The following is a 20,087-nucleotide window of genomic DNA, read 5'->3' as shown; positions in this document are numbered from 1 at the left end:
TGAAGAGGAAGACGATCTGGCACAAAAGAAAGAGGAAAACGATTTGGCAAAGAAGAAAGAGGATGACGATGTGCCCCGCAATATTAATAGTGAAAGAGTCGATTGGTGGTGGAGTAACTGAAGAGACACAGCCACATACGGCCAAATGCTGAAGCCGAAGCTCTACATTTCCTTCTTTAAGCACTAATGACGTCTGTGTATAATATGGCTTCGCCACTTGTAGGAAAATTCAATAGTGGGGACAGCTATTTTGGAATAAAGGATTTTTTTTCGGAGATGTGGTGGCATGTATGAGACACATGTGGTGAGGTGGATAGCTTGCATGTGAAGAGAAATAAGATAGTGGGAATGAACTATTTAGGTATTATAGATAAGTAACATGCATAATGCATGTTAAAGTGGGTCTTTTCTATGCATAGTGGCATAGTGAGTTGGTATAGTTGTATGTTGAGAATTGAAACTCACAAATATTTAGCCCCCCCCCCCCCCGGCTTTGCTATTGCTATTGCTATTGGTACACATCTTGTCATTGATAAGAAGAGAGCTCCTAAATGAGGTTGCTACTGCTGGAAATATGCCCTAGACGCAATAATAAAAGCATTATTATTATATTTCCTTGTTCATGATAATTGTCTTTATTCATGCTATAATTGTATTATCCGAAAATCGTAATACATGTGTGAATAACAGACACCAACATGTCCCTAGTAAGCCTCTAGTTGACTAGCTCGTTGATCAACAGATAGTCATGGTTTCCTGACTATGGACATTGGATGTCATTGATAACGAGATCACATCATTAGGAGAATGATGTGATGGACTAAGACCCAATCCTAAACATAGCACAAGATCGTATAGTTCGTTTGCTAGAGTTTTCCAATGTCAAAGTATCTTTTCCTTAGACCATGAGATCGTGTAACTCCCGGATAACGTAGGAGTGCTTTGGGTATACCAAACGTCACAACGTAACTGGGTGACCATAAAGGTATACTACGGGTATCTCCGAAAGTGTCTGTTGGGTTGACTGGATCAAGACTGGGATTTGTCACTCCGTATGACGGAGAGGTATCACTGGGCCCACTCGGTAATGCATCATCATAATGAGCTCAAAGTGACCAAGTGTCTGGTCACGGGATCATGCATCGGTACGAGTAAAGTGACTTGCCGGTAACGAGATTGAACGAGGTATTGGGATACCGACGATCGAATCTCGGGGCAAGTAACATATCGATTGACAAAGGGAATTGCATACGGGGTTGATTGAATCCTTGACATCGTGGTTCATCCGATGAGATCATCGTGGAGCATGTGGGAGCCAACATGGGTATCCAGATCCCGCTGTTGGTTATTGGCCGGAGAGTCGTCTCGGTCATGTCTGCTTGTCTCCCGAACCCGTAGGGTCTACACACTTAAGGTTCGGTGACGCTAGGGTTGTGAAGATATGTATATGCAGGAACCCGAATGTTGTTCGGAGTCCCGGATGAGATCCCGGACGTCATGAGGAGTTCCGGAATGGTCCGGAGGTAAAGAATTATATATAGGAAGTGCTGTTTCGGCCATCGGGACAAGTTTCGGGGTTATCGGTATTGTACCGGGACCACCGGAGGGGTCCCGGGGGCCCACCGGGTGGGGCCACCTGTCCCGGGGGGCCACATGGGCTGTAGGGGGTGCTCCTTGGCCTACATGGGCCAAGGGCACCAGCCCTACTAGGCCCATGCGCCTAGGGTTTCCATGGGGGAGGAGTCCAAGTGGTGGAAGGCACTTCTAGGTGCCTTGGGGGGGAGGGAATCCTCCCCCTGGCCGCCGCACCTAGGAGATCAGATCTCCTAGGCTGCGCACCACCCCCCCTTGGCCCTCCTATATATAGTGGGGGAGAGGAGGGACTTGACACCAGCCCCTGGCGCCTCCCTCTCTCCCCGTTACGTCTCTCTCTCTCGCAGTATAGGCGAAGCCTTGCTACTGTGACGCCCTGCATCCACCACCACGCCGTCGTGCTGCTGGATCTTCATCAACCTCTCCTTCCCCCTTGCTGGATCAAGAAGGAGGAGACGTCTCCCATCCCGTACGTGTGTTGAACGCGGAGGTGCCGTCCGTTCGGCGCTTGGTCATCGGTGATTTGGATCACGTCGTTTACGACTACATCATCACCGTTCTTTGAACGCTTCCGCACGCGATCTACAAGGTATGTAGATGCATCTGATGACTCGTTGCTAGATGAACTCCTAGATAGATCTTGGTGAAACGAGTAGAAATTTTTTTGTTTTCTGCAACGTTCCCCAACAGTGGCATCATGAGCTAGGTCTATGCGTAGTTCTTCTTGCACGAGTAGAACACAATGAGTTGTGGGCGTAGATTTGTCAACTTTCTTGCCGTTACTAGTCTTTTCTTGCTTCAACGGTATTGTGGGATGAAGCGGCCCGGACCAACCTTACACGTACGCTTACGTGAGACCGGTTCCACCGACTAACATGCACTAGTTGCATAAGGTGGCTGGCGGGTGTCTGTCTCTCCCACTTTAGTTGGAGCGGATTCGATGAACAGGGTCCTTATGAAGGGTAAATAGAAGTTGACAAATCACGTTGTGGCTTTAACGTAGGTAAGAAGACGTTCTTGCTAGAACCCTAAATCAGCCACGTAAAACTTGCAACAACAATTAGAGGACGTCTAACTTGTTTTTGCAGCAAGTGGTTTGTGATATGATATGGCCAAAGTTGTGATGAATGATGAATGATCTATATGTAATGTATGAGATGTTCATGCTATTGTAATAGGAATCACGACTTGCATGTCGATGAGTATGACAACCGGCAGGAGCCATAGGAGTTGTCTTTATTCTTTTATATGACCTGCGTGTCATCGAGAAACGCCATGTAAATTACTTTACTTTATTGCTAAACGCGTTAGCCATAGTAGTAGAAGTAATGGTTGGCAAGCAACTTCATGGAGACACGATGATGGAGATCATGGTGTCAAGCCGGTGACAGGATGATCATGGAGCCCCAAGATGGAGATCAAAGGAGCTATGTGATATTGGCCATATCATGTCACGTTTATTATTTGATTGCATGTGATGTTTATCATGTTTTTTCATCTTGTTTACTTAGAACGACGGTAGTAAATAAGATGATCCCTCATAACAATTTCAAGAGGTGTTCTCCCCTAACTGTGCACCGTTACTAAAGTTCGTCGTTTCTAAGCACGCCGTGATGATCAGGTGTGATGGATCCTTACGTTCACATACAACGGGTGTTGACGAGCCTAGCATGTACAGACATGGCCTCGGAACACATGCAAAACACTTGGGGTTAACTTGACGAGCCTAGCATGTACAGACATGGCCTCGGAACACAGAAGACCGAAAGGTCGAGCATGAGTCGTATAGAAGATACGATCAACATGAAGATGTTCACCGACGTTGACTAGTCCGTCTCACGTGATGATCGGACACGGCCTAGTTAACTCGGATCATGTAATACTTAGATGACCAGAGGGATGTCTAATCTAAGTGGGAGTTCATTAATGATTTGATTAGATGAACTTAATTATCATGAACTTAGTCTAAAATATTTTACACTATGTCTTGTAGATCAAATGGCCCACGTAGTCCTCAACTTCAACGCGTTCCTAGAGAAAACCAAGCTGAAAGACGATGGCAGCAACTATACAGACTGGGTCCGGAACCTGAGGATCATCCTCATAGCTGCCAAGAAAGATTATGTTCTACAAGCACCGCTAGGTGATCCACCCGTCCCACAGAACCAAGATGTTATGAACGCTTGGCAGACACGTGTTGACGACTACTCCCTCGTTCAGTGCGGCATGCTTTACAGCTTAGAGCCGGGGCTCCAAAAGCGTTTTGAGAGACATGGAGCATATGAGATGTTCGAAGAGCTGAAAATGGTTTTTCAAGCTCATGCCCGGATCGAGAGATATGAAGTCTCCGATAAGTTCTTCAGCTGTAAGATGGAGGAAAATAGTTCTGTCAGTGAGCACATACTCACTATGTCTGGGTTACATAACCGCTTGTCTCAGCTGGGAGTTAATCTCCCGGATGATGCAGTCATTGACAGAATCCTCCAGTCGCTTCCACCAAGCTACAAGAGCTTTGTGATGAACTTCAACATGCAGGGGATGCAAAAGACCATTCCTGAGTTGTTCTCAATGCTGAAATCAGCGGAGGTAGAAGTCAAGAAAGAACATCAAGTGTTGATGGTCAATAAAACCACTAAGTTCAAGAAAGGCAAGGGTAAAAAGAACTTCAAGAAGGACGGCAAGGAGGTTGCCGCGCCCGGCAAGCAAGCTGCCGGGAAGAAGCCAAAGAATGGACCCAAGCCTGAGATAGAGTGCTTTTATTGCAAAGGGAAGGGTCACTGGAAACGGAACTGCCCCAAGTACTTAACGGACAAGAAGGCCGGCAACACTAAAGGTATATTTGATATACATGTAATTGATGTGTACCTTACCAGTACTCATAGTGACTCCTGGGTATTTGATACCGGTGCCGTTGCTCATATTTGTAACTCACAGCAGGAGCTGCGGAATAAACGGAGACTGGCGAAGGACGAGGTGACGATGCGCGTCGGGAATGGTTCCAAGGTCGATGTGATCGCCGTCGGCACGCTGCCTCTACATTTACCTACGGGATTAGTTTTAAACCTCAATAATTGTTATTTAGTGCCAGCTTTGAGCATGAACATTGTATCGGGATCTTGTTTAATTCGAGATGGCTACTCATTTAAATCTGAGAATAATGGTTGTTCCATTTATATGAGAGATATGTTTTATGGTCATGCTCCTATGGTGAATGGTTTATTCTTAATGAGTCTCGAACGTAATGCTACACATGTTCATAATGTGAGTACCAAAAGATGTAAGGTTGATAATGATAGTTCCACATACTTGTGGCACTGCCGCCTTGGTCACATAGGTGTCAAACGCATGAAGAAGCTCCATGCAGATGGACTTTTAGAGTCTCTTGATTATGAATCATTTGACACGTGCGAACCATGCCTTATGGGTAAAATGACCAAGACTCCGTTCTCAGGAACAATGGAGCGAGCAACCGACTTATTGGAAATCATACATACTGATGTGTGCGGTCCAATGAGTGTTGAGGCTCGCGGTGGCTATCGTTATGTTCTCACCCTCACTGATGACTTAAGTAGATATGGGTATGTCTACTTAATGAAACACAAGTCTGAAACCTTTGAAAAGTTCAAGGAATTTCAGAGTGAGGTTGAGAATCAACGTGACAGGAAAATCAAGTTTCTACGATCAGATCGTGGAGGAGAATACTTGAGTCACGAATTTGGTACACACTTAAGAAAATGTGGAATAGTTTTACAACTCACGCCGCCTGGAACACCTCAACGTAACGGTGTGCCCGAACGTCGTAATCGCACTCTATTGGATATGGTGCGGTCTATGATGTCTCTTGCTGATTTACCGCTATCTTTTTGGGGCTATGCTTTAGAGACTGCCGCATTCACTTTAAATAGGGCTCCGTCGAAATCCGTTGAGACGACACCGTATGAATTATGGTTTGGGAAGAAACCTAACCTGTCGTTTCTAAAAGTTTGGGGATGCGATACTTATGTGAAGAAACTTCAACCTGAGAAGCTCGAACCCAAGTCGGAAAAATGCGTCTTCATAGGATACCCAAAAGAAACTATTGGGTACACCTTCTACCTCAGATCCGAAGGCAAGATCTTTGTTGCCAAGAATGGGTCCTTTCTAGAGAAAGAGTTTCTCTCGAAAGAAGTAAGTGGGAGGAAAGTAGAGCTTGATGAAGTATTACCTCTTGAACCGGCAAATGGCGCAACTCAAGAAAATGTTCCTGAGGTGCCTGCACCGACTAGAGAGGAAGTTAATGATAATGATCAAGATACTTCTGATCAAGCTCCTACTGAGATTCGAAGGTCCACAAGGACACGTTCCGCACCAGAGTGGTACGGCAACCCTGTCTTGGAAATCATGTTGTTAGACAACGGTGAACCTTCGAACTATGAAGAAGCGATGGCGGGCCCGGATTCCGACAAATGGCTAGAAGCCATGAAATCCGAGATAGGATCCATGTATGAAAATGAAGTATGGACTTTGACTGACTTGCCCGTTGAATGGCGAGCCATAGAAAATAAATGGATCTTTAAGAAGAAGACAGACGTGGATGGTAATGTGACCATCTATAAAGCTCGGCTTGTCGCTAAGGGTTATCGACAAGTTCAAGGGGTTGACTACGATGAGACTTTCTCACCAGTAGCGAAGCTAAAGTCCGTCCGAATCATATTAGCAATTGCCGCATTCTACGATTATGAGATATGGCAAATGGACGTCAAAACGGCATTCCTTAATGGTTTCCTTAAGGAAGAATTGTATATGATGCAGCCGAAAGGTTTTGTCGATCCTAAGAATGCTGACAAGGTATGCAAGCTCCAACACTCGATTTATGGGCTGGTGCAAGCATCTCGGAGTTGGAACATTCGCTTTGATGAGATGATCAAAGCGTTTGGGTTTACACAGACTTATGCAGAAGCCTGCGTTTACAAGAAAGTGAGTGGGAGCTCTGTAGCATTTCTCATATTATATGTAGATGACATACTATTGATGGGAAATGATATAGAACTCTTGGACAGCATCAAGGCCTACTTGAATAAGAGTTTTTCAATGAAGGACCTTGGAGAAGCTGCTTATATATTAGGCATCAAAATCTATAGAGATAGATCGAGACGCCTCATAGGTCTTTCACAAAGCACATACCTTGATAAGATATTGAAGAAGTTCAATATGGATCATTCTAAGAAGGGGTTCTTACCTGTGTTACAAGGTGTGAAATTGAGCTCAGCTCAATGTCCGACCACGGCAGAAGAAATAGAAGAGATGAGTGTCATCCCCTATGCCCCAGCCATAGGTTCTATTATGTATGCCATGCTGTGTACCAGACCTGATGTAAACCTTGCCGTAAGTTTGGTAGGCAGATACCAAAGTAATCCCGGCAAGGAACACTGGACAGCGGTCAAGAATATCCTGAAGTACCTGAAAAGGACTAAGGAGATGTTTCTTGTTTATGGAGGTGACGAAGAGCTCGTCGTAAAGGGTTACGTCGACGCTAGCTTCGACACAGATCTGGATGACTCTAAGTCACAAACCGGATACGTGTATATGTTGAATGGTGGAGCAGTGAGCTGGTGCAGCTGCAAGCAGAGCGTCGTGGCGGGATCTACATGTGAAGCGGAGTACATGGCAGCCTCGGAGGCAGCACATGAAGCAATATGGGTGAAGGAGTTCATCACCGACCTAGGAGTCATACCCAATGCGTCGGGGCCAATCAAACTCTTTTGTGACAACACTGGAGCTATTGCACTTGCCAAGGAGCCCAGGTTTCACAAGAAGACAAGGCACATCAAGCGTCGCTTCAACTCCATTCGTGAAAATGTTCAAAATGGAGACATAGAGATTTGTAAAGTACATACGGACCTGAATGTAGCAGATCCGTTGACTAAACCTCTCCCTAGAGCAAAACATGATCAACACCAGAATACCATGGGTGTTTGATTCATCACAATGTAACTAGATTATTGACTCTAGTGCAAGTGGGAGACTGTTGGAAATATGCCCTAGAGGCAATAATAAAAGCATTATTATTATATTTCCTTGTTCATGATAATTGTCTTTATTCATGCTATAATTGTATTATCCGGAAATCGTAATACATGTGTGAATAACAGACACCAACATGTCCCTAGTAAGCCTCTAGTTGACTAGCTCGTTGATCAACAGATAGTCATGGTTTCCTGACTATGGACATTGGATGTCATTGATAACGAGATCACATCATTAGGAGAATGATGTGATGGACTATACCCAATCCTAAACATAGCACAAGATCGTATAGTTCGTTTGCTAGAGTTTTCCAATGTCAAAGTATCTTTTCCTTAGACCATGAGATCGTGTAACTCCCGGATACCGTAGGAGTGCTTTGGGTATACCAAACATCACAACATAACTGGGAGACCATAAAGGTATACTACAGGTATCTCTGAAAGTGTCTGTTGGGTTGACATGGATCAAGACTGGGATTTGTCACTCCGTATGACGGAGAGGTATCACTGGGCCCACTCGGTAATGCATCATCATATTGAGCTCAAAGTGACCAAGTGTCTGGTCACGGGATCATGCATTACGGTAAGAGTAAAGTGACTTGCCGGTAACGAGATTGAACGAGGTATTGGGATACCGACGATCGAATCTCGGGCAAGTAACATATCGATTGACAAAGGGAATTGCATACGGGGTTGATTGAATCCTTGACATCGTGGTTCATCCGATGAGATCATCGTGGAGCATGTGGGAGCCAACATGGGTATCCAGATCCCGCTGTTGGTTATTGGCCGGAGAGTCGTCTCGGTCATGTCTGCTTGTCTCCCGAACCCGTAGGGTCTACACACTTAAGGTTCGGTGACGCTAGGGTTGTGAAGATATGTATATGCAGGAACCCGAATGTTGTTCGGAGTCCCGGATGAGATCCCGGACGTCATGAGGAGTTCCGGAATGGTCCGGAGGTAAAGAATTATATATAGGAAGTGCTGTTTCGGCCATCGGGACAAGTTTCGGGGTTATCGGTATTGTACCGGGACCACCAGAGGGGTCCCGGGGGCCCACCGGGTGGGGCCACCTGTCCCGGGGGCCACATGGGCTGTAGTGGGTGCGCCTTGGCCTACATGGGCCAAGGGCACCAGCCCTACTAGGCCCATGCGCCTAGGGTTTCCATGGGGGAGGAGTCCAAGTGGTGGAAGGCACTTCTAGGTGCCTTGGGGGTGAGGGAATCCTCCCCCTGGCCGCCGCACCTAGGAGATCAGATCTCCTAGGCTGCGCACCCCCCCCTTGGCCCTCCTATATATAGTGGGGGAGAGGAGAGACTTGACACCAGCCCCTGGCGCCTCCCTCTCTTCCCGTTACGTCTCTCTCTCGCAGTATAGACGAAGCCCTGCTACTGTGACGCCCTGCATCCACCACCACGCCGTCGTGCTGCTGGATCTTCATCAACCTCTCCTTCCCCCTTGCTGGATCAAGAAGGAGGAGACGTCTCCCGTCCCGTACGTGTGTTGAACGCGGAGGTGCCGTCCGTTCGGCGCTTGGTCATCGGTGATTTGGATCACGTCGTTTACGACTACATCATCACCGTTCTTTGAACGCTTCCGCACGCGATCTACAAGGTATGTAGATGCATCTGATGACTCATTGCTAGATGAACTCCTAGATAGATCTTGGTGAAACGAGTAGAATTTTTTTGTTTTCTGCAACGTTCCCCAACAGCTACACCATCAATTTCTCTGGAGGACTTTCTCAGTAAGATTAATCGTGTAGTTTAATGTCCTCTGCTTGGGACACCGACATACCACCATATGCTCACAAAAAGCCTCCCTCTTAAAGCATCTCTAGTAGACCTTTTAAAATTGCAAACTGTAAAACTGAGATACGGATCGAGTAAAATGCATTTTAAGAGTTCATTTTAGCGACGGCCAAACAGATACTGTAAAACAACCTTTAAAATTGGGATAAAGAGATCCTTCCTCCGATCCAACCACTGCCGCCCCTTCCCCCAGCCGGCCACGTCGGCCGTGCCCCGTCACCCGTCGGCCGCGCCCAGCCTCGCCCCGTCACCCGTCGGCCGCCCCCAACCTCGCCGGCCACGCCCCGTCGCCTCCATCGGCCGCGCCCAGCCTTGCCTGCCACGCCCCGTCGCCTCCGCCGTCCGCGCCTTGCTCTATTGCTAGCCGCGCCAGCTGAGACGTGCCTCTTTGCCTGCCACACCGGGAGGATTCCGGCGGCCAGGCTGAGGTCATGGGAGGCCACAGTGATGTCGAGCTCGTCCAATTCGAACCGGCGACGATCGATTGCAGAGTCTAGCGGCCTTTTCCGGTGTACGGTGATGAATTCCGGTGAGTTTAGGGCGGATTCCGGCAAACTCCGCGGCGGCATGTTTGCTCCGACGAGGTTTGACCGGTATATGGGGCCCCTTAGATTCGGCCTTCCAACCTCCAAATATAAGGGTTTCGGGTGTGCATTTTCGGTGGCCCTTAAAAAAATTATGAGTTTTGAACCACTTTTACGGTTTCTGTTCTGGACACTTTTTTCGACCAAAACTGTAAAACGCAAAAATTATAAGGGTTTGACCACTTATACGGGGTTTGCTAGAGATGCTCCTAGAGCAGCATAGCGGATGCATAGTAAAGAAGAGCGATATGTGCAACATCCCAACGACAAGCATGTTGAGCATAGATTGTTGAAGGCTTTCTCAAGATGAAGGCCTATGTGGAAATGTACAGAAAAAATGCTCTCATCGCAAGTGATCAAGGCATTCAAAGCTTTGGCGGGCATCGGGAAGTCGAAGGTCGACCTTGCAGGATGTCTTCCACATGATAATTTTAGTCCATGATGTTTGAATGCATAGGCGGTGGCCTCGCTCGGTGTGGAAGAGTCTTCGACGGTGTGGTGGTCATTGTGGTTGTTTTGGTTGCTATGGAGTTTCATTTGTTAGTTTTAGGGCATTGGCACTCTTGTGTCGCGCTGAGACGATGTTCCTTGATATTGTGTGTGGGTTTTTTCTACTAGTCACCATCCCCACCTCTAGTGTTTTTTTTTGGTTTATGCGGGGACTTCTATTGGGGTATTGTGGTTTTAGTTTCTTCTCATAAACTGGGTCACTCAATAGTTTTTTGGAAAAGGAGGATTACCCCTGCCTCTGCATCAGCATGATGCACACAACCATCTTTATTACTTATTCATCAAAGCCTAACAAAATAAATACAAGCATCAATCCAAAGCCACCTTCTAGGCGAACAAAGTCGCTACACCTACAAGTATATAAATGTGTCATGTCTTCATAACAGATATAATCTAATCCAATGGCCTTAAGATCATCCAGTCTAGGCGTCCCATAACATGCATCGCATGCGCACGCTCTAGGCATTTTCCACCGTCCAGTCTATAGGAGGAATCACTGTATTCTTTTTTCTATCTTATAAAAGAGGTCCTACCTTGCACCGTAAAAAAAGAAAAAGAAGAGAACTCCACCACTCATGTGTATCTATTTTTCATGAGCATTCATTCACGTGTGATCCAACAAAGTCTCGACACCAAGGACCCCAAAGCACAACATACGATGTGCCTCCAAATCAAATCGTTACTGGCGCGCATACAAGAATCGGCTAATACAATCCACACGGTGCGTGCCTTGCTCACTCGCACGCAATGCACGTACGGCAATTTTTTCCTCTCTATACACAGTTTTGGGGTACAGATTGAGCAGCGACTCTAACCCGTAGTACCCTCTATACGCGCTGGAGGCGAACAATGCTTATTCAACGAGAGGAAGCGTGGACCATCCATCCCCACCGTCTGTTTCAGACATCGTCGAAGGAGTCGTCGGTGGGCATCCAGTACCTGTTGGTGAACCAGAGGGAGTCTGCGGCCACGGCGGCGCCGTCCTGGTTGCGGTGCCAGGCGTAGTAGGCGTGCGTCCGGTTCTTGATGTCCAGGATGGCGTGCCCGAAGCTCGCCTCCCTGAAGGCTGAGTAGCTTGGCTGCGGCTCTGACATGCTGCACCATCCCCACAGATAAAGCAAGCCAAAGTTACATGGTTATTCCAAAATGCTCTTGATCACTGATTTAGAGGATGTGAGTTCTGTTCGATCTTACTTGGTGGCCAGCCCTTCCTGGTTCCCTCCGTCGCCGATGGTTATGTAGACCGGCGCCGACTGGTCTTGGATTGGGGAGCACAAGCCATTTACGATGTTGTATGCAACATTTGAAATCCTATGCTGCAATCACAGAAAGAAAAAAAGCTCTATGTAAGTAAGTCATGACTGAGGTGTTACTCTTAAGCATAAGAATGGAGCTAGCGCACTGAACTGATACAGTCAGTACTGGATGGAGTGCTAAGAGGCGTAAAGAGAGAAATATTCTGCGTCACTGAAACCCAAAGAAATGCACCCAAGATAGCTCCAATTTCAAATGAAACTGAATTCAACAAAATGATAGGTATCCTTGGAGGATAACTTGGAATGTAAGCAAGCAAACTTTGGAGAGGATTAGTCCACTTACTGTCCGTTCGTAGGCGTGGACATGCCCTGCGAACACAAGATCGACTTTGTACTTCACGAACCACGGCTCGTACATCACTCTCATGCTTTCACCTTCCATGTAATGGTAGTTGTAGCTGTTGTACCATGGGGCGTGCATCAGAACGATCAGCCATGGCGTCTCGCTCCTGTTTACCTTGGGGAACTCGGATTCAAGCCACTTGTACTGAGGGGTGTATTTTCCTGGGAAAAAGCAACAGACCTGTCAAGTCACCTTCAGCTCTGGTACCGGCTTATCTTCAAATATGCTGCAGATTCCGCACTAGTATATGCTGAACTTGCTAAAACACGGAGTCAGAAGAACAGAACATACCGTATGCAGAGTATGATGCCAGGACAATGATATAGGCTGAGGCTCTTTTGATGGAATACCAGTAAGGTGCCGTGCTACCGGAAGACTTATAGGGTGTGTGATACCTGCTGCTGTATGGCTTGAATGGCTTCGTTTCGCCCTGCAAATACGTGTGATGTTCTTTTTTAACTAGCAATATGAACTTTTAAATGTAGCACAGTGTAATTCAATGAGCGCTTAAATGTATATATCATGGCTCCACTGGATTGTTTTCTACTTGGTGCTTCTATTTGAACTGTAAATGCATCCACTGAAACATAAGAAATGCAATAAAGTATCTCAGAGAACTATCCTTACAAGTTCAGGAGCGAAATCTATCTCATGGTTTCCAGCTGTCCAGATCCAAGGCTGGTATGCAAGATTCCGTTCTACAAATCTTGCCCACGTATCCCACCTTGTATTATCATGATATGGGTAATTATCTGCATATGTCAGGTCCCCGACGAAAAGTACCGCCTGGGCTTTTGAATTGGACTCGTAATGAGCGAGCGTGACATTCGAGTCGAAACTCTGACCAAGATCACCTAAACACAATAGTAAAATTCTAAGTAATATTACTCATAAACCACAATAGTAAAATTATGTTGGAGTTCAGACATGAGCATGCAAGCTATATCCTGAGCAAATTAGATAATACTAGTACCTATCAGACCAAATGTATATGGAACATCTGGGCCACTTTTCGGAGGGGTCCTGAACCAAAACTTCCTCAGCGTCTCTTCAGTTCCAACGGCATAGTAATACTTTGTGTCAAACTGCAATAAAGTTATAATTAAGTCTTGAATCAAGATTCCAATCTTCATAAAACATAAGCATTAAATGTTTGCCGGGCCGGTAACCTTCAGCTTCTTGATTGTACAATGATGAATGTATCCCGAGGTATATTTGTAGAATGTATACTGCGAATGCTTTCCCTTTGCGGAACAGTTGAGATTATCTTCTGAAGTCCCGTAAAGCACTGTGCTTGATCCAGGTTCGACTGTTGTCACCCATGAGATTATCATGGCTGTACCTTCGTGGTCGCCTTGCGTTATATGAACCTGTTAGAGCACCTCATCAATCAGTATGAGAGTGGAGAATACACCACAGAGCGTGGGCACGCGTTTTGTACTATTTGTTTATGCAACAGCGATGTTAAGTAACTATATGGAGTAAGAAATAGCACACATCAGTATCATGGAAAAGGCACCGAATTATAAAATTGTGAACTAAGATAAAGAAAGATCGGAGAAGTACTTGTCATGGAAAAGGTGCCATAGTAATTAATTCTATGGAGTAAGACTAAGAATAAAGAACTTCTTAAAAAGGGCCTCCGCAGCCAATAAGCAACAGTCCAACAGAAATATATGATGGCAGAGTAGCCCCAAAGATGCCTTTAGAACTGACTAAAGTAAAGATGAGACGAACAACAATTACTTTAAAACAAGATCGCTGATTTGTGAGGTTAAACTGTAGACTGGCATTAAGTAAGTGTTGGAAGTAGCTCAAAAAGCACAGCACATAATTGGAAGCCACTGAACCCATCCGCAGAGTATCAGAGTACACTGAAAATCTGCTACACAATCACTGAGTTAACTGGAAACTGTTTCGAGACCATGAGGTTAACTGGAAACTGTAGATCTCCTGAGAGCATAGCATAGGTCAATGAAGCAGTAAAACAGTGATTGTATTTACACATGTTTTTGAAGAAGCTTTCATGGAGAAGCTGGTTTACACCGGATACTGAAAATGCACAGTTAATGAATTGAAAAACTGAACTTGTTGAAGCGCAACTGTGCCAACAGCCAAACATAAAGGAACCATACGAAATTTTCAATAATAGGTTTCCCCACAAGACAAGAACCTTTATTTCGAAATAAAAAAAATCTATTCGTGTCGGAAATGAGAGATTTTTTGTTTCTCCATACAGAATTAGTTTCTTCAGATTCTGACGTAACAAACAAGTTTTATGAGACATAAGAACCCCCATTTAACATTTAACCCTATATCATTTAAGGATACATAAAAAATATTTTTTACTTTACTAGACTTTTGAACTTAGAACACTAACAGGTCAAATTTTAGATTTTTATTTTAAGTAAAACAAGTCAGTTAATTCATTAAGGTGGCTATGTTTATACCATGTATCAATGGCCAACTCTTATCTTAGTACAAGGTTCTCTCGGAACAATTATTATTTATTTCAAGCACAAAAGGCTCACTGGTAAACTGATGAAAAGAACTAAAAATGAACACAAGTATAAGTCCATTTAGGAGGCATAGTTTACGAAGCAGAAAAGCTCGAACTCAGGAACATATGGCTTTAGAGGAGGAAAATAGAAAGTACTGAAATGCCAACCAACCGGAAGTTTTGGAGTCATCCTGAAAGTCTTTGGCTGAATCATAGTATCGACAAGTAACAGCTACTGTAAGACCAGCATGTAAAACAAGTACTACACGTAATTACAGCTTGAGTTCACGACAACTGCAGGATATATACCAACCACATGGCGAGAAAGGGCAAATGAATCCACAATTATATGTTTCACTGAAGAATAAGGACAGAAGAATCCACAATAGTATATCCATCTCATGCTGCAATTACCAGCAGTGTGGTCAACTGTTCGCCAAACGCCAGGTACAGGTAGACTGTAGCCTAAACAGATGGCAGTATCAACGAGGCACAAGAGCAGTCCGCGGTTGGTTACCTGCTGCGGCGCATTGTGGCCGGGTGGAGCGCGGAAGACGTCGGCGTCGAGCGGCATGTCGATGGCCTGGCCGAGCAGCCGCCGGTACTCGCTAGTCTGGCCGGCCCGGCACGCGACGCCCAGCAGCAGGACGGCGCAGGCCACGGCCAGGGCCACCGCGCCGATCCGGTTGGCCAGCCCCATTCCCGGGGGGCTCTCCGCCTCCTCTGCTCTGCTCCGCGCCCTGGTTCTTGGTTTCCTTCCTGTCGCGGCTTCTTGGAGGCTGCACTCCGGGGACGGGAATGGGATCGCTTGTTCGATTTCTTGACCGATAAATAAAGATGGGTCAAAGGGGGAAGGCGGGGGATTTGGAGGGGGGATGGAATATGCTCATCCGGGCTGCCAAGAAATAAAATCGGGGATGGCGACCGCCGGCGAGCATTGATTGATTACTTCATGGTTTGAACTTCGAACACGCACGCGGGTTGAGGTAGGACGGGGATTGTAGGGAGCGGCCAGGTTGGGACTTGTCGGCGATCGGAAGCCGCCAAGTGGAAGAGTGGGCCGGATTTTGGAGGGGACAAGAACTTCACTTGTTTATTTATCTAATTTTTTTTTTGCAGGCAAGGACCTTCAAACAATTGATTTATGTATACAGTGCACGATTTGTTTTTCGTTTCTAAAAAAACATGATATGTTTTTGTTTCTTGAACGATTTGATCATTTGAAGATGGCTTGGCCACGCAGAATTTGTTTATTACTACACTAAAAAGAAATAATTGGGATTGGACGCCTTGGTTGGGGCAGATGCAAGTGGCTGTTTCCTTCCAAAAGAGGGTGAATCAAAAGTTGCATGCATGGAAGGAGAAACAACTATCAATGGGAGGAAAATATATTCCACTCATATCCTATGCTAGCTTTGAAAGCTCCAAAAGGGGCATGCGAGAGTGTCATGGATGTTATGCATTGATATGCTTGGCGGAAATTGAGTTTTCCTACGTGGGAGGGTGGTCATGATTTTCCATATTTAGGCTCATTTTATTTGGCAATCTTTGATAATCCACTATCAGAATTGTCGCCAAATTGTGATGTTATCGAAGGCTACCTAGGAGCGGTTCAAATGCTTACTTCAAATCACTGTTGCCTCGATCTGAACTTCTAAATACGGATATATTTGGAGAATCCAGGGATAGCATTTCATTTGGGAAGACCCAGTAAGCTCATCAAGGAAAATACTAACCCTGGGAGAGGGGGGGGGGGGTTGTCAGTAGAAAAGTGAATAATCCCATATACTCATTGACTGCAAAATGGGATGAATGTCTTATAAGGTTTATATTCTGGCCGGTGGATATAAGAAAAATATTACAAACAATGTTTAACGTAAAGTTTTTTGATGATTTTGTTACACGGCAATATACAAGGTGGAAGCAATTCTTGGTCCAATATGCTTATCATGTGGAGTGGCGGCACCAATTTAGCCACACAAATCTATAGGCTTGACCATCGACAACTCATTCTGTACTGGATAATCCTTGGAACGTGTACGTGTCGGGCAAGATAAATGTTCATTGTTGGAGGGCGCTACAAGCTTTTCTACGTCTCAAGTCTATTGTGGTTTCCCGGCACATTGGAACAAGCGATTAATACCCTATAGGCATGCCAGGTTCAGAAGACATAGCATTTGTTGTTTGGTTGTCCAATAACAAAGGAATTTGGCGTGCATTTTGTTTTTTGAAATGGATCAAAAGAGCCGCCTCATCTCATTAATTAAGGAGATGAGTCACAAAGTAAGAGAGAAAAGATGAAACAAAGGCATGTGCAAAAGGATTACTCTCCTAATAAAATAGCACTCGAGTGCTCAGCATCGGCGATGACCCAATTTCTCATGTTGCTGTTGATCCGGCAGACTATGGTCGAAGCAAGGTGGTAATGTTGTTGAAACCTTGTGTGTTCCGCTCGCACCAAACCTCTAGGAGAGAAGCATGATGAGGGAATTCATGGCTTTTCTGTGAATATCAATAATCCTCGAGCATTGTCGAGCTTTGATTGTTGACGGAATAATACATGAACTAGTGTCGAGGTTGTATAGGCGCTAACACTTATTGATCATGTTTCAAATCCATGAAGCGTAGTGAAATTTAAACATGACATGTGGAACCATCTTTGCTTTTGCAAAGTTGATAAAGGTTGCAATTCTGTTAACCATGAAACTCCAATTTCTGTGATGTCCATACTTTTTCATGTGTGATAAGCCACAAAAAAAAGCATTGGAGGTGCCCATTCTTCCAAATCAACTTTGGCATTGTCCAACACCATGGTTTCCAAGAATTGCATCTTCTAAGCCGAAGCCTCTGAACATATTTCAATGGCGGTAAATTTCCACTTAGTGTCATCATAAGCTTCCTCGGTTAACGTGGCAAATTTTAGATGGAGGGAAAAAACTTCCTGGATGTGCGCCCGGATAGACCATTCTAAATTATTATTTTGATTGGCCCACCCAGTATTGGATAGAGATTTTTGTTGGGAAATGTAGCATGTAATTTCAAAAAGTTCCTACGCTCAGCAAGATCTATCTAGGAGATGCATATCAACGAGGGGGAGAGTGTGTCTACGTACCCTCGTAGACCGAAAGCGGAAGCGTTTTGACAACACGGTTGATGTGGTTGAACTTCTTCTAGATCCAACCGATCAAGCACCGAACGTATGGCACCTCCGAGTTCTACACACGTTCAACTCGATGACGACCCTCGAACTCTTAATCCAGCAAAGTGTCGAGGAAGTAGATGAGTTCTGTCAGCACAACGGCGTGGTGACGGTGATGGTGAAGTGATCCACGCAGGGCTTCGCCTAAGCACTACGAGAATATGACCGAAGGCGTGAAAAAGTGGAGGGGGCGCCGCACACGGCTAACAATTGTTGGTGTGTGTCCTAGGCGCCCCCTCCCCATGTATATATAGGTGGGAGAGGGAGGGAAGTAGCAAGGGAGCGCCCCAAGTAGGAGGAATCCTACTTGGGCGCCTCCCCAATTCGGCCTCCCCCCTTCCGTAAGTTTCGGAGGGGGAAGGAAGGAGGAGGGAGGGAAGGAAGGGGGAGACCGAATCCCTCCCCTTCCTTCTCTCTTCCCCTCTTTCCTTCTCCGCTGGTTCGACCCATATGGGGGGCGTAGCAGCCCCTGCTGGCTGCTGCGTTTCCCCTCCTGGCCCATTAGGCCCATATCTTTTGCCGGGGGTGCCCGGAACCCCTTCTAGTGACCAGATATGTACCCGGTACCCTTCAGAACACTCCCGGTGTCCGAATATATCGTCCTATATATCAATCTTTACCTCTCGACCATTTCGAGACTCCTCGTCATGTCCGTGATCTCATCCGGGACTCCGAACAACAGTCACCAAATCACATAACTCATATAATACAAAATCGTCATCGAACGTTAAGCATGCAGACCCTACGGGTTCGAGAACTATGTAGACATGACCGAGACACCTCTCCAGTCAATAACCAATAGCGGAACCTGGATGCTCATATTGGCTCCTACATATTCTACGAAGATCTTTATTGGTCGAACCGTTATGACAACATACGTTATTCCCTTTGTCCATCGGTATATTACTTGCCCGAGATCCGATCGTCGGTATCCACATACCTAGTTCAATCTCGTTACGGGCAAGTCTCTTTACTCGTTCCGTAATACATCATCCTATAACTAACTCATTAGTTACTTTGCTTGCAAGGCTTCTTATGATGTGTATTACCGAGAGGGCCTAGAGATACCTCTCCGATACTCGTAGTGACAAATCCTAATCTCGATCTATGCCAACCCAACAGACACCATTGGAGATACATGTAGAGCATCTTTATAATCACCCAGTTACGTTGTGACGTTTGATAGCACACAAGGTATTCCTCCGGTATCCGGAAGTTGCATAATCTCATAGCCGAAGGAATATGTATTTGACATGAAGAAAGCAATAGCAATAAAACTGAACGATCATTATGCTAAGCTAGCAGATGGGTCTTGTCCATCACATCATTCTCCTAATTATGTGATCCTGTTATCAAATGACAACTCATGTCCATGGTTAGGAAACCTTAACCATCTTTGATTAACGAGCTAGTCAAGTAGAGGCTTACTAGGGACACAATGTTTGTCTATATATTCACACATGTATTTAGGTTTCCGATCAATACAATTCTAGCATGAATAATAAACATTTATCATGAATAAGGAAATATAAAATAACGACTTTATTATTGCCTCTATGATGATGGCCATATCATATCACTTATATTGATTGCATGTGATGTTTATCCTTTATGCATCTTATTCTGCTTAGATCGACGGTAGCATTATAAGATGATCTCTCACTAAATTTCAAGGTACAAGTGTTCTCCTTGAGTATGCACCGTTGCAAAAGTTCGTCGTGTCGAGACACCACGTGATGATCAGGTGTGATAAGCTCTACGTTCACATACAACGGGTGCAAGCCATTTTTGCACATGCAGAATACTCGGGTTAAACTTGACGAGCCTAGCATATGCAGATATGGCCTAGGAACACTGAGACCGAAAGGTCGAGCGTGAATCATATAGTAGATATGATCAACATAGTGATGTTCACCATTGAAAACTACTCCATCTCACATGATGATCGGACATGGTTTAGTTGATATGGATCACGTGATCTCTTAGATGATTAGAGGGATGTCTATCTAAGTGGGAGTTCTTAAGTAATTTGATTAATTGAACTTTAATTTATCATGAACTTAGTACCTGATAGTATTTTGCATGTCTATGTTGTTGTAGATAGATGGCCCGTGCTGTTGTTCCATTGAATTTTAATGTGTTCCTAGAGAAAGCTAAGTTGAAAGATGATGGTAGCAACTACACGGAATGGGTCCATAACTTGAGGATTATCCTCATTGTTGCATA

General features: G+C 45.2%; 1 protein-coding gene across 1 annotated transcript; it reads right to left on the bottom strand.

Annotated features, from left to right (window-relative positions):
• Positions 1 to 11,059: 11,059 nt before the first annotated feature.
• On the bottom strand, positions 11,060 to 15,722 carry LOC125544944 (purple acid phosphatase 2-like). The gene is made up of 8 exons (XM_048708741.1): positions 15,180 to 15,722; positions 13,332 to 13,532; positions 13,136 to 13,247; positions 12,790 to 13,016; positions 12,454 to 12,592; positions 12,103 to 12,323; positions 11,698 to 11,819; positions 11,060 to 11,598 (listed from the first exon to the last, which is right to left on the bottom strand). The coding sequence occupies exons 1-8, from the start codon at positions 15,360 to 15,362 to the stop codon at positions 11,403 to 11,405; spliced, it is 1,401 nt and encodes a 466-aa protein (XP_048564698.1). The 5' UTR covers positions 15,363 to 15,722; the 3' UTR covers positions 11,060 to 11,402.
• Positions 15,723 to 20,087: the final 4,365 nt, after the last annotated feature.

The sequence above is a fragment of the Triticum urartu genome, chromosome 3 (genome assembly GCF_003073215.2).
Source record: "Triticum urartu cultivar G1812 chromosome 3, Tu2.1, whole genome shotgun sequence".
In the NCBI taxonomy this organism is placed as follows: domain Eukaryota; kingdom Viridiplantae; phylum Streptophyta; class Magnoliopsida; order Poales; family Poaceae; genus Triticum; species Triticum urartu.
The sequence above is the reverse complement of the archived record's forward strand: the minus strand, read 5'-3'. Positions and strand labels throughout refer to the sequence as shown.